We start from the raw sequence: 13,795 nt of genomic DNA, 5'->3' as shown, positions 1-13,795 counted from the left end.
ATTTATTTTTTTACATGTTCATATTGTTTATTTATTTGTTCATTAAATCATTTATCAAAAGACAAAAAGAAATTAATTAAATAATCTTAAACTATTATTTCAACTATTAATTTTAATATTAAGTAATCTTAAAGTATCATGCATATTTAAAAATTAAATCTTTTTGTTGAAAAGAAAGATGTAAAAATTTATCAAATATTAAAAATAACGAATAATTATAGCAAAAATATTTAAATCTATATTTATTTATTTAAAAATTATTATACGAACATTTTCTTGGGATTTTATTAAATTTTATAAAAACAAATAAGATATTTCTCATAAAATGCACATATATACATTTTTTGAGTAAAAAAAGTATATATAAAGTTTACGAATAAAAAATATATAAAACATATATATAGTTTTTAATTTAAAATGATGATAATGAAATTAATTTTAATTATATTTTAATTTCAATTTAATTTTGATGAATATATAAATTTGTAAAAATTCGAACTATTTTTTATATTTTTTATTAATTAAAAATTTATAATTAAACTTTTATGTATATTAATTATTTTATTATAAATTAAAATTTATATTTTATATAAATTAAAAATGAGATTATTAAAATAAATAAAATCATATAAATTATAATACTAAATTATATTATAAAATTAAATTATAACGAAATAGTTAAATATTTAAGAATTTACGCAGTTTAATTGTACATTGGTGCTGTAACAGCGTCTCGTGTCTCAATCGTCACGTGTTTGTAGTAGGTGAAGTCAAGGTATGTAGAATAACGCTTGAACACGTACATACGTAAGTATTACATACGTCAGTAATGTAATAACATATGTAGCAAGCCATAAACTTGTATTTTAGAAAAAAATAGAAAAAACAAAAGAAGTGTGTAACTCGGAAGAAGATATTCGTTAAATTGACAAAAACGTGAAATACCGCGAGAGTATATAAGAACTTAATTCTTATATTTTCTTCTCTTTTTTCTTCCTACTTCTTTTCTTAGCTTTATTCCTTTTCTCCTCTTTCTTTTTCTATCTATCTTATTCACATTATATTCATTTGTTCTTTGTCAGTCGTTTAAGTCTTAATCCAGCCTTTCGTTTATATTCATTTCTATCTTTCTCACTTTTTGTTCTTTCTTCTCTGTCGTGTCAGCCTATCTCTTTCTTTCTCGATCTTTCTTTCCTTCTCACTCTATTCTCCGATGCAAAGCAGAAGAAACCCCCGCGGTTGCTCGTTCGTTCTCAAAAGTCTTACTCTCGTTGTCACGCGCTAAAAATACTCCCGCACAGTCTTCCGAGGGTGTACCATGCCAAAGGAGTACGGGAATTAGGACGACAAAAGCAGTCAACGTCGACCTGGAACTGTCATGGAACGGCTTTCGAGAGTGGCATGTTATTTTCGATGGATGAGAAACGCGACATCTCATGATGCAAGTGAGGTTGAGGACGAACAGAAAACTATTAAAGTTGAACGATATCGAAATGTCGGATGTAATTTTGAAGCTTCGAGGCGACTTTGTGGTATTTTGGAAAGTATCCTTCTTTGGGAGAATTCTGTGAATAGTATTTCTGTCGTCATCGTATTTAATATACTGTTTTGGTAAGTTCCTTTAGTACTGTATGATATGCGTCAGTTCTAAGATATAATTATATATAATTTTGAGAAATTTAATTATTTAGTTACTATTTTCTATTATTTAATAGAATTTTAATTTTGGTTAGTTTACAAAATAAAAATCGTATGACATCTAATTCGCCAAATAATGAATATTAAATATAACTTTTAAATATAATGTTTTTTTGATATCGTATAATTTAATTTACAAAATTTTCATATTTTATTTTTAATAAATAAACTATACTAATAATAATTAAAAAATTAAATAATGATTAATAAAAAGTTTTGTATATTAAAAAAGAAGCGTTGCGCGATATTTCATTGTTTCTAAATGCTTTGAAAGTAAGTCGCTTTCTAGGTCAAGGTTTATAGAAGCATGCGTGTTTCGGCATTTGATGTCAGTTGTAAATACTTACTCTATCGTTATTCAAGTATGCTTTGTGTTTTTTATATGTTTCTTTATGATAAGCGTATGAATATATTCAATCATATAACATTATTTACGCATATTACGAAAATAAATTAATATAAAAGGTTTTCTTAATTTCAAGTAATATATTCTAAAATCTTTTTTTGCATTTCTTTTTTCACAATTATTTTGTCCATGACATTCATATTTGCTTCGTCGAATGAATTGCATGTTCTCTACGTATTTTTCCCACCAGATCTTCATTACTATTCTAGATGGCAGTACGTGTTGACAATTAAAATCGTGATTGAAAATTATAGAAATCACATTATACATAAATTATTTATTTGTTTCACTATCGTTATATTTGATTACAATAATTTATTATTTAAGTATTTTGTAATAAAATTATAAAAAAAATAAAATAAAAATAAAATAAAATAAAATAAAAATTATTTATGAATATTTATTTTTCAGGGGTATTATTGTATTAGAGGTTCGAGGCTTTGCTGCAGCCAGCAGTGCTGCACTGGTCGTTGTTCTCTGTTATAGTACCTTAGAAACTCAAGTTCAAAAAGAAAATAAAGCATTGGATTTAGCTGCGTATGTATTATTATTTCTGAAATTATTTCCAATTGTGCTTATATATTCATAATTATGTTAACATATAAAATTAATATAGTTAAAATTTATAATATATTTTTAGCTCTTATGCAAAAACAGAACAAATTGAGAAAATAGGAAAAAAAATAAAAACAGCAATTCATAATTTAAAGCAACTGAGAAAAGAGCAACCAGGAGTGGTAATGTTTTTGTAGTTATATTTCACTATACATAAGTAGAAAAATATATCTATATTGTAAACATATATATTTTTATTTTATTCAATATAAAAACTAATTATATTTATATAAAAATTAATTATGTTTTATTTTACGTTTAAATATATATAAATTGTTTGAATTTTAATATTTCAAACTAAAAATGATTTCAGTTTTGTACTGTAGTTTGCTCTCTTTCTTTGGGTCTATGGATTATTGGTCGTACTATAAATGGTATACTTCTTACGTATACAATATGCATGAGCATTTTACTTGGGCCTGCATTATTGTTAAAGCTTCCTAATAAAATGATATTACACAAAGGTGATTAAATATAAAATTCTATTTTTATTAAAAATATAATTTATATAATAATTTTGAATATGTAATATTTCATTTTTTAGAATGGGATAGTGAAATTGAAGAATTCTTACCAGCAGTAACTGAAGATAATCTTCAAGTTCTTACTAGAGCAGGAGAATCAGGGGACCAATCTCCTACTCCTACGAGCGTATTGTCTGATGTTCAAAATGGTATAATCAATTGTTCAATATTATTAATTATTATTAATTATTAATTAGCATTTAAAAATATTATTAATCATTTATTATTATTTATTTTATATTTATTCAGTAAATATATATTTCATAAAATTCTATTAAAAAAATTTCTTTTATAGAGTTTTTTAATGATGAAGAACTTATGGATCTTAAAATGCCATCACATGAAGATGGGAGTACTGATGATATAGAAAACTCTGAATTAGAGCTTAGTGGTGAAGAAACTGATATGGATGGTATTAAATTTCAAAGTGGCCATTTTGAAAAAGGATCATCTTCTGAGGAAGAAGCAGAACTTGAACCTATATCAAGCAAACTAATTAGTCACAGTGATGAAAGTGGTAGCGAATTTGAAATAATTGATGATCAAGATGTTGACAACATTGCATGAAAATAACTGATATATGAACTAAGTTATTATTATGCAGAATAGAGTTAAATGAAGAAATGATTTCAAATACATTTTAATTGGATAATAATCTAAGTAAAATAATTATTTTGTTTTAATTTTAGATATTTTTGCTTCTTTACGAATATTTCTATAAAAATATAAACTTCTATTTCTATTTTAAAAAAAATCATTTAGTACAAAAAGAATGTAAATTTCTTTAAAGATACAATGAAAGATTTCTTTTAAAAATTTAATAATGAAAATTAAACACTCTTCTTATATAGTGCAAATAATAGTTTCTTAGTAATTACATTTATATATGCTAAAAAAATATTCATAAAATTGTATATATTTTGTGCAAACAAAGAGTTATCTCTTATTTTTATTTTTGACTATATATGAACGATTCTTAATGTATATAAAAGATTAAAAAAATTTGAAAGAGAAAGATAAAATTAAATAAAAAATAACAATTGTCAATTTAAATGTCACTTTGATCTTTGTGATCAAAAATAATTTTGTATATATGTATCACAAACAAAGAATTATCTATAAATTAATTTAAATAAGAAATTATAATATCCATATAGTATAAAGATAAAAGATAAATATTATTATAATAAATATTTGCTCCAATTTTGATATTGCAAAAATTACATGTAAAAATAATCTAATTTATCGGAAATTAAGTTTCAATAATATTGCAAATATTTAAATATTTAATTTCTATTTAAGCAAACTATATATGTTTAAAACTTGAACTAAAAAAATTAGTTATAATATCTATAAAAAAGAAACTTTCCAATAATTTTTAAAAAAAAAATTTTTGTATAACCAATTTTAAATCAAATTATAAAATGGTACATATTATTTCAAAAAATAATTATTTGTTTTTTGCTTATAAAATCATTTATATAATTTTATTGATAATATATGTATACATATATGTATGTATATATATATATATATATATATATATATATATATTAAAAAATTTTAATTTTAAATTTCAAATCACATATTATTAAAATTAGTAAAATTAATTTTACCCAAATTTTGCAAAAAGTATTTAATTATATCTTATAAGTAATATTTTTTATTAGTTAATAAAATATAACAAATACGAAAATGTGTACAAATAATGAATATTAAAAATTATCAAATAAATGATTAAATCATTATTTAAATGTTGCTATATATTAATTTTCAAGAATAATATTTGTTAAAAACATTGTCTTTCTAAATATTTGAATTATTTTCTAGTCATAATTTTATTATATTATATAAAATATAAAATTATAAAATACTTGAGGTAATTATATGTTTAATTTTATGTAAATTTAATTTATTCTTATAAATTCACTTCATTTTAAAATAATAATTAGTGTAAATGATATATGTATATAAATTATACACAATATAGAAAATATTTTTGAAATTTTCTTGCAAAATTTGAGAAAAATTGATCTATATTTTTTTAAAATGTAAATTTGTTGTTTTATATTTTTATTTTGCATAAGATTATATTTAAAGTAAATCTATTAGATCATCTTAAATAAAAACAGATATCTTTAACTTATATAATTATTTGTATTAATATTTTATATATATTATTCCATTTAATATCCCATATATAAAACTAATGTATTTAATATTTAATTTTTTAGGAATATTTAATTTTTTTCACATCTTATATTTTTTTTTGTTTACAATAATTTACATGTGTATATTAGTAGACATACACATATATATTTTTTATGAAATACACATAATAAAATAAAGTTAGTAAAAATATAAAACATAAAATGCAAAATTATATTTTTTATCTACAATATATACTTATTATGTACATACATCATTTATGTTTTCAAATTCATTGATTTTAACTTTTGATTCAATTTTATTATTTGTGTAGAAAAAATTTTTTTTATTATTATATATATCTAATATATCTTTATTATCTCCTGATGGTACAATTAATTGTACATTTTTCCTCTCTGGTAAAACTTGTAAAAATGTTTCTTGCCATGTTTTTCCTTCACTGACTCTAAGCAATATTTCAAACACTAAAAATATTTTTATATGTATATATAAAGTTTATATTATATTTAACTAAATTTAGTTATTAGTAATAATTGTATATTAATCATACCATGATCAATAGTTAAAACTTTTCTTGCCTTCATACGCAAAAATTTATCTAAAGGTAATCTACCATGTTTTATGCCAACTTGTACAGCTAATTTATGACAAAGACCCTAAAAATATAAATATTATAAGAATGTTATATGAATTACAAATTTTAGCTTACCTTATGACTATTATGATCAACAAGACCACCTATAACATACACATAATCATGTTCTAATTGAGTAATAACATTTTCCGATTCACTAGTAAGATATATAATTTTTTCTTTTGGATAAACATTTAGATAAGATTCAGCATAAAATTTTACCTACAATATAAATTTTGAAAAAATTACAATATAAATTATTCATTATACAAATTTTTATTTTTGTATAATATATTATTTTAATTTTATTAAAATAACATACATCCCAATGTTCATATCCATTATGTTTTTGCATATCTGTTTTTGATTTTCCATTAAAACTTGTAAGAGAAAACTGCATTGGTGCAATAGCTCGTCTATTTAAAGTATAACATCTTAGTATTTGTTTAGTTAATTTTGCAATATCTTTATCAATCATTAAATCATCAAAAGATAAATCAATAGTTATTCCAATTTTACAACTACTATCTGCCATTATACTTTTTTTTAAAGCTTTTCTGGATGGTCCAAGATTTATATTATTTGCACGAGCAAATGCTCGTTTTTGTTTTGCTTTCTCTCGTTCACGTAATCTATAAAATTAAAATAATTTTTTTACCAATAGTATTATTATTAAATTCAATTTGATATAATTTAAAAAATTAATTTAACCTAATCATAATAAAATAATTGAATATATTGTATACATATAGAATCATATGTATAGTTCTTTAATTTATTAAAGAACTGAGAAATAAAAACCTTAGTTCAACCTTTCGTTTCAACCATTTTTCTTTTTTTTTTACTTTTTTCAGTTGACGTTTACTCAAATTTAGATGTAATTCCGGGAACTTTGTATCCATATTACAAGTTTCGTGTTCACAAATTTGCATACATTGTGTATCAATTTTTATTGTTTCAATGTTATTTGTACTTTTTTCGATTTCCATATTTTATAAAAAAAAGTAAGAAAATGAAACTCGTACTTTTACCATAAGATCTAGTAAAATATCGTTGAAGAAAATCTCATTAAATATCGTTAGGCACGAAAATAATAATATATTTGAAAGAGTATAATAAATATAAAATGATATTATATATTTATATAAATTTTTTATAATAAAATTATATAATAATCTGATAATTATTAGATTTTTACGTTTAATAATATTTTGATATACAAAAATATTATTTATTATTAAATTAATTATATATATATATTATAATTATTTATTAATTTTCAAATATTTTAATTATTTTTTTAATAAATATAAAAATCAATAAGATATAAAAATCTTTTAAAAAAGAACTTTTTAATATTCAACTTTATTCGAAATATAATAAATAAAAGTAATTTACAATTCTAGGGATATTATAATAGTAAAAATAAATATTGGCAATTAGTTTAATAATTCTTAAAGGATAGAGTCATCTGGAAAATTTTAGGAATTCATCTTGCTATAGCAAAAGCAGACGATTTTTCTACGCTTTAGTATTTAATCAGTTTTCGTGAAGTGAGAGAATGCAAGTTATTGGAATTGATGGTCGTGTTGTTGGCTATCTTTTTTGTTTTCTGATACTCCAAGCAAAATTAACGAACTCCAGAACTTCTTGGAGACTCAGTGCTGACAAAGTCATCAAGACAACAGATTTCGTGAATACAATTGAAGATGATCCTATTTTCGATATCTTGGCTAGTAGCATTAGTGTCGGAAATGGACAAAGTTGGAGTAGGACAGCTATTTCTGAAAATTATGAAAAAATACAATCATATTGTCAAGATTGCAAAAATGTTGCTTCTGGAAATCATGAACGGTAAGAAATCACAGGAGTTTGATTTATTTTGGGTAAGAGCTATGTGGCACATCTTGTTTCAGAATATAAAGTTCAAAATGATACTGATCAAAATGATACTTTTAACATTTTTTGAAACAAAGTGGATTTCGAGATTTATATTTTTTAAACATAATTCAAGAATTTATAAATACCTGGAAAATTAAGATCTCATGTTTTATGATTTTTTGCATATGCTATGGTATTCTCACAGTAGATATTATTGATATTATTGTAACATTCCATTTAATTAAAAGACATTTAAAGGTCTGAAATGATAAATTCTTTAAAGTTTTCGTTAAATTTTTGTATTATTCATTATATTTTTTTATATTATTAATATTTATCATAAATATATCAATAAGATCTTAATCAAAATATTAAATAATATTATACTTTGTATCTAAAATTATTTTTTATATCACATTTGCATGTTTTGCATGTTTAATATAATTATTAATATGCAGAGCATTATTACAACATATATGTTTCATTTATCATCATTTTTAAATATTAATAAGAATTTAAAAGATGAATTAATATTTACAAGAATTAAAAATATTTAATTTCATAAGAAATTAATAAGATTAAATATTCAAAATGTATGAAATATGTAAATATATGAAATATATAATAATTCTTAAATATAGTTAATCCAAAAAAAATTGTATATTGAATCTTTTATTTCTACATTTTATTATTAATTATTATTATTAATTTTTATATTTTTTAGATTTTGTTTTTAATAATGCAATTTTCTTTTTCTTCCTGTAGTTAGTATTTGTGTGTGGCTTACTGTTCTTTCAGCGTTAAAAAAGCCCTAACTTTGGTCCCCTTGGCAGACGATTCTCGTCATACGTGTTGAAGGATACATCAAATGCCACTGAATCTTTTCCTCTATCATCTCAAGTATCAAATGAACAAGTTATGTGTGCTTCTGGTCAACAATGTGAGGATATAATTCTAGACTGTGGAAAGCCTGTTAATTTTACTTATTATGATAACTTGCTTGGTGTTGCAAATAGAGATAAACATCCATTAGTTCCAGAACCTAATGTAGCACTTATGTTTAAGAAAAATGGTGGCAAAACTATAGATGTTGATATTGATCTATTAGAGAAACGTTTAATAAAAGCAAAACGAGAGGTATAATTATTAAAAAATATTTTATTTAAAAAAAAAGTGAATAATTTATAAAAAAAAACCTATTATTTGAAATTATTGAATTTGTTTCAGAAACCAAAATCTGTTCAACTTTATAATCAAATAGGAAATTTTTGGCGTATAAAAGGTGATGCACAAAGATCAATTGAATGTTTTCGAAGAGCACTTGCTGTATCACCTCATAATGCAGAAGTATTATTAAATTTAGCTCGAGTATTATTAGTTCAACAATATTTGGATGATGCAACATATTTAGCAAGACGTTCTTTAGAATTACAACCTCCAGATCGTAATGCTTGGGAACAGTATCTTACACTTGGACAAATATTTAAAGTAATTAAAAACTTTGAAAATATAATTATTTTATAATAATAGTGAATTTATATATATTCTATATATATAGTATATTATTAAAAACATTTAATATATTCCATTTGATTAATCTTATTTATAATATATCAAATGTAAGAAAAATAATTTTGATTCTTTACATTTATTTTATAACATTATCAGTTAAATAGTTAATCATTACAATGTTCATTTTTTTGTTTGAAGGCATATGGCCATTATCAAGAAGCAGCAGTACATTTACGACATGCCTTGGAATTAAAACCAGATCTCTCTGAAGCTGCAGAAGCTTTAAGAGAGGTAGAGTCACTTCCAGCTGCAAGCATACATATCTATACATTACTAATAATTATTTGTTTGGTATGTAAAATAAAAATGAAAATATTATTATATTGCTTTCATATAAATACATTAATAAATTTTATATTAAGATAAAATATAAATAATTGTTATTTATAATAAATATTTAAAATATAATATATAATATTTATGTTACAGGTACTTGGAGTACTTTTAGTAGTTTTAAGCAGTGTAGAGTGTGATGAAGATTCTAGTTTAGTTAATGGACAACTTCAACGTCCAGTTCAACGTCATTTTAGTCGCGCCATGGCTATGCGCAGTTTACGACTTAATGTTGCTCGTAATAAACGTTGTTGATTATTTATTAAAAATATAAATAATCTTATGATATAATAGAACCTTGATCAATGCATGTAAACATTATTCATTATATTGAGATGAGCATTTTCATGTTCTATGGACAAACAAATGATTTATAAAAAACATATAAATCTTAGACTGATTGTTTGAAATATTTGTTGCACAAATCTTGATATTTACATATATTTTTAATTTCATTTTGTGCAATAATCAAGGTTCTACTATAGAATAAAATTTTCAGCTGTTATTATGTATGTAATTGCAAAGTATTATTTGTAATACGATTTTTAATAATTATTTAGTATATTAATAATTATGCAATTTATTATAATTATAAATGAAAATATACAATAAAAAGCAATACTATTTTTCATTTACTATAAAAAGAAAAATAATGTTAAATATGTGCATATACATACATGCGTATACATATTTTATTATTACTTTCGTAACTACAAATGGAATGTAATTTACGGAATTACGAGATATTTTTGTTAAATATTAACATAGATAATATTAACAGTATTACTTAACATCATTTACAATATACAGTGATATTAAAATATGTAAATTAGTATTTCAAATACTCATCTGACAAATTTTTGTTTGTAAATAATTTACAATCATTTTGCACTTAATTTAAAATTTATATTATGTTTAAATAATAATTTTATATATACACGAAATATTTTTTTTTTTTCTACAAATAAAGATATGTGATAAATTTTATTTTCATTAATTCATATATAGATTAATTTGCATTCTTTTTTTGTCTTTACATATTTTTGAATAAAAAACAATAATTTTTTTTTATTTTAAAATAATTTTAAAAATGATCTTCCTACACTTTAAATAATGGATCAATTTTTTTTTATCATCACTATTATTTTCGTTGATATAACTATTTATAGTTATAAATATTTAACATATATATACTTTTTTTATGTTTCTTATATTTTATATCAAATATATAAATTATATTTTGTATATGTATAATTTTAAAATCAGTTTTCTAAAGTTACAATTTTCAGATTTTACTTTATCAAATATAAGATATAAAAATTAATCCAAATATTTTGAGTGCACAAAAAAGAAGTTTAATTCATATCATTTTTTAGCTATTTAATGCAGATATTCAAGAAAAATTATATTAATATTAACATAAAATAAATCTTTAATATATTATTTTTAAAGTTAAAAGAATACATAAAAAGATCATATATTTCATAATATAATTAAATAATAATATAATAATAAAAATTATTTTTTATTTATCAATGCAAAATCAAGATATCTAAAAATCTAACACATCCATAAAATTAGGCCGTACATTTGCATAATTTCTGCTTTATGTACAAATACCAAAAACTAATACTAATTAAGATTGTATAATTTAATTCATATTCCTTTAAGGGTTTTCACAAAGACTGTATCCATGCAATAGAAAATATTGAAAATATTTTTAATATATTTTATATTCAATAATTATATTATTAATAATATTTTATTTTATTTGATAATTTAAACTTATATTAATTTTTATTTATTATATATACTTTTTATTGTTCAATTTTTTCATTTTAATTTGTATAAGACAAAAAATTTATTCGTTAACTATTTATATAAAAAATATGAATTATTTCATATATTTTATATATTTTGTTTAAATAAAAAATATAATATGTACATTATTTAATATTTGTGATATAGTAATAAGAAATATAATAAGAAAAATTAAATATTAATTATATTTTTTAATCTATCTTAATGTTTCAAAAATTACAACAATGTAAATATGAAATATGTATTTTACTTAATTTTTAAATAAAATTTATTTAGTAATTTATTATAGTAATTTATTATAGTAATTCAAATGAAATTTTTTTAGATATAAATTATTTCATAACTGAATCAAAAAACAAATTAAGAAAAAAAATATTATATCATAATATAGTAAAATATATATATTCATTAACTATATACATAGAAACATCTTTGTCAATAATTACCCTTAAAAGGTATTTATATGCAACATGCACTTATATTAATATACATATGTAAACAGTGAATATATAAATTAAATGTATATGTATATTTTTTATATTTTATATATATATATATATATGTATATATATATATATATGTATGTCTATGATACTACAATATTGCTATATTAAATTTTAATACACCTGTAAATTAAAATTGAACCCAACTGGCATTTCCTACTGTTGGCTGTTGAGTTTGAGATTGTTGTGATGCACTAGCAAATTCTCCCCATTCAGAACTTGTTTGAGTTTGATTCTGAATAGGTTTGTGTGCAGGAGATGAAGTTGGAGTTTTTGCAGGTGGTGGAGCAATTTTTACACCACCTGGTGGAGGTGGTAAACCCAAATTTGTATTGCCGCGTTGTTTTGTTTTAGTAGAAACTTCTGTACCATCTTTTTTCTATGTATCATAAATATAAAAATTATATTGTATAATTGTGTGAAATATATAATTTAGTATATAATTGAATTTTTAAATATTTATAGTAATATTTAATAAAGTAATGAAAAAATCTTACAGTAATTTTCATGTTTATTTTTATTGTTTCTCCTTCTTTAAATCTAAGATCTAATTCTTGTTTTGGTTTATCCTTTTCTTTTTCTATTTGTTCTTGATTTCTGAGCCATTTGAAATGATCTTGAAGAGCAACATTTAAATCAAAACTATCAGATCTATCTAAAAATCCAACACCAATAAAAGCTGATCTTCCATTATCATCTTGAATTCTTAGAACAAAATACCGAGAAGAATCTGTAACTGGTTCAACTGCAATTCCTGGATATTGTTCTATTGGACACTTTGCAAATAATTCTCCAGTAACTTTATCTTCTAATTTTATAGTAATTGAGTCTCCTTGAGAAACTAAACGCATACGTCCAGTCCATGTAGGTTCTTGAAGATTCCAATCAGCTGCACTAAAATATAATATATATTATAAATAATATATTTATTTTTACTAAATTACATTAATCATTTTACATTAAGTATTTTTATACATTATGAATAAATTTATTTATTTTAATACAAAAAAATTTATATTTAATAAAATTGAAATATATATTATATTTTAAATATTTAATATTTGATTGAATTTTTTTAAAAACTTAAAAGTTTAAAATTAAATTTTGTAATGTAATATTAACAGTACAAATTAAAAATATTTTATATTCAATATAATAATAAAATAGTATTACATTTAACAATTTCCGGTATAACTTTTACTTTTATGTATATATATATATATATATATATATTACAACAAAAATTAATAATAAATATATGAATTTTTGTAAATAACAATGTCACATTTAAATATATTTTTGTATATTTGTTAAAAATTACTTGTCACAAAATTAAAGACGCTGTCAAAAAAGAATCAATCATACCGATAACCCCTATTCGTTGACCTTGGTGGTATTTTAAATACAAATACTTCAGATTTCACGAGTAATACACTTTCATATGTATCCATTGTATTTTTGACAAATCACAGAGAAAGTGCTTACGTTCAAGAGTTGAATTTAACGAAGTGCAAGTACTATTTCAAAATTCGTTTATATTTTGTGACGGATCTCTGACGTGATTTGATAACTTTATCTTTAGTCACGCCTCCCATCCCCACACAAAGACCGTTAACCATGGATTATTTTACTAGTGATA

At 21.4% G+C, this 13,795-nt stretch overlaps 4 protein-coding genes and 1 long non-coding RNA gene across 7 annotated transcripts; 2 read left to right on the top strand and 3 right to left on the bottom strand.

Moving 5' to 3' along the window:
• Positions 1-749: 749 nt before the first annotated feature.
• Positions 750-3,898, top strand: LOC409518. 2 transcript variants are annotated; one of them, XM_016915096.2, is made up of 7 exons: positions 750-775; positions 1,302-1,611; positions 2,516-2,641; positions 2,745-2,841; positions 3,033-3,183; positions 3,264-3,392; positions 3,539-3,898. In XM_016915096.2, the coding sequence occupies exons 2-7, from the start codon at positions 1,379-1,381 to the stop codon at positions 3,808-3,810; spliced, it is 1,008 nt and encodes a 335-aa protein (XP_016770585.1). In that variant the 5' UTR covers positions 750-775; positions 1,302-1,378; the 3' UTR covers positions 3,811-3,898. The 2 variants fall into 2 exon arrangements, with proteins under 2 accessions (XP_016770585.1, XP_016770584.1); XM_016915095.2 differs by having other exon boundaries at positions 757-807.
• On the bottom strand, positions 1,408-2,450 carry LOC113219138. The gene is made up of 2 exons (XR_003305799.1): positions 2,046-2,450; positions 1,408-1,647 (listed from the first exon to the last, which is right to left on the bottom strand). It is a non-coding gene; the product is annotated as an uncharacterized LOC113219138 (long non-coding RNA).
• A 1,754-nt stretch (positions 3,899-5,652) lies between the features above and the next one.
• Positions 5,653-7,126, bottom strand: LOC552626 (tRNA methyltransferase 10 homolog A). The gene is made up of 5 exons (XM_026444070.1): positions 6,848-7,126; positions 6,369-6,678; positions 6,122-6,268; positions 5,963-6,068; positions 5,653-5,876 (listed from the first exon to the last, which is right to left on the bottom strand). The coding sequence occupies exons 1-5, from the start codon at positions 7,033-7,035 to the stop codon at positions 5,653-5,655; spliced, it is 975 nt and encodes a 324-aa protein (XP_026299855.1). The 5' UTR covers positions 7,036-7,126.
• A 367-nt stretch (positions 7,127-7,493) lies between these two features.
• Positions 7,494-10,655, top strand: LOC552612. Its single transcript, XM_624986.6, has 5 exons — positions 7,494-7,900; positions 8,761-9,064; positions 9,155-9,415; positions 9,638-9,790; positions 9,929-10,655. Exons 1-5 carry the CDS (start codon positions 7,608-7,610, stop codon positions 10,085-10,087), a joined length of 1,170 nt encoding a protein of 389 aa, XP_624989.2. The 5' UTR covers positions 7,494-7,607; the 3' UTR covers positions 10,088-10,655.
• A 1,377-nt stretch (positions 10,656-12,032) lies between these two features.
• LOC409531 (NECAP-like protein CG9132) lies at positions 12,033-13,761 on the bottom strand. 2 transcript variants are annotated; one of them, XM_393037.7, is made up of 3 exons: positions 13,522-13,761; positions 12,654-13,050; positions 12,033-12,535 (listed from the first exon to the last, which is right to left on the bottom strand). In XM_393037.7, the coding sequence occupies exons 1-3, from the start codon at positions 13,605-13,607 to the stop codon at positions 12,287-12,289; spliced, it is 732 nt and encodes a 243-aa protein (XP_393037.2). In that variant the 5' UTR covers positions 13,608-13,761; the 3' UTR covers positions 12,033-12,286. The 2 variants fall into 2 exon arrangements, with proteins under 2 accessions (XP_393037.2, XP_006564483.1); XM_006564420.3 differs by having other exon boundaries at positions 13,642-13,755.
• Between the last annotated feature and the right edge of the window lie 34 nt (positions 13,762-13,795).

Source organism: Apis mellifera, linkage group LG11, assembly GCF_003254395.2.
Source record: "Apis mellifera strain DH4 linkage group LG11, Amel_HAv3.1, whole genome shotgun sequence".
Taxonomy (NCBI): domain Eukaryota; kingdom Metazoa; phylum Arthropoda; class Insecta; order Hymenoptera; family Apidae; genus Apis; species Apis mellifera.
The sequence above is the reverse complement of the archived record's forward strand: the minus strand, read 5'-3'. Positions and strand labels throughout refer to the sequence as shown.

Bases quoted from the DNA above. Each gene is read 5' to 3' on its own strand.
- LOC552612 (XM_624986.6), top strand. From the start codon at position 7,608: ATGCAAGTTATTGGAATTGATGGTCGTGTTGTTGGCTATCTTTTTTGT. The intron at 9,416-9,637 runs GTAATTAAAAAC...TTTTGTTTGAAG, and splicing joins CACTTGGACAAATATTTAAA to GCATATGGCCATTATCAAGA. The intron at 9,791-9,928 runs GTATGTAAAATA...TTTATGTTACAG, and splicing joins TACTAATAATTATTTGTTTG to GTACTTGGAGTACTTTTAGT.
- LOC409531 (XM_393037.7), bottom strand. From the start codon at position 13,607: ATGGATACATATGAAAGTGTATTACTCGTGAAATCTGAAGTATTTGTA. The intron at 13,051-13,521 runs GTATGATTGATT...ATTATATTTTAG, and splicing joins TCAACGAATAGGGGTTATCG to TGCAGCTGATTGGAATCTTC. The intron at 12,536-12,653 runs GTAAGATTTTTT...TATGATACATAG, and splicing joins AAATAAACATGAAAATTACT to AAAAAAGATGGTACAGAAGT.
- LOC552626 (XM_026444070.1), bottom strand. From the start codon at position 7,035: ATGGAAATCGAAAAAAGTACAAATAACATTGAAACAATAAAAATTGAT. The intron at 6,269-6,368 runs GTATGTTATTTT...TTTATATTGTAG, and splicing joins ATGGATATGAACATTGGGAT to GTAAAATTTTATGCTGAATC. The intron at 6,069-6,121 runs GTAAGCTAAAAT...TTATATTTTTAG, and splicing joins TTGATCATAATAGTCATAAG to GGTCTTTGTCATAAATTAGC.
- LOC409518 (XM_016915096.2), top strand. From the start codon at position 1,379: ATGGAACGGCTTTCGAGAGTGGCATGTTATTTTCGATGGATGAGAAAC. The intron at 2,842-3,032 runs GTAATGTTTTTG...AAATGATTTCAG, and splicing joins GAAAAGAGCAACCAGGAGTG to TTTTGTACTGTAGTTTGCTC. The intron at 3,393-3,538 runs GTATAATCAATT...TTTCTTTTATAG, and splicing joins ATTGTCTGATGTTCAAAATG to AGTTTTTTAATGATGAAGAA.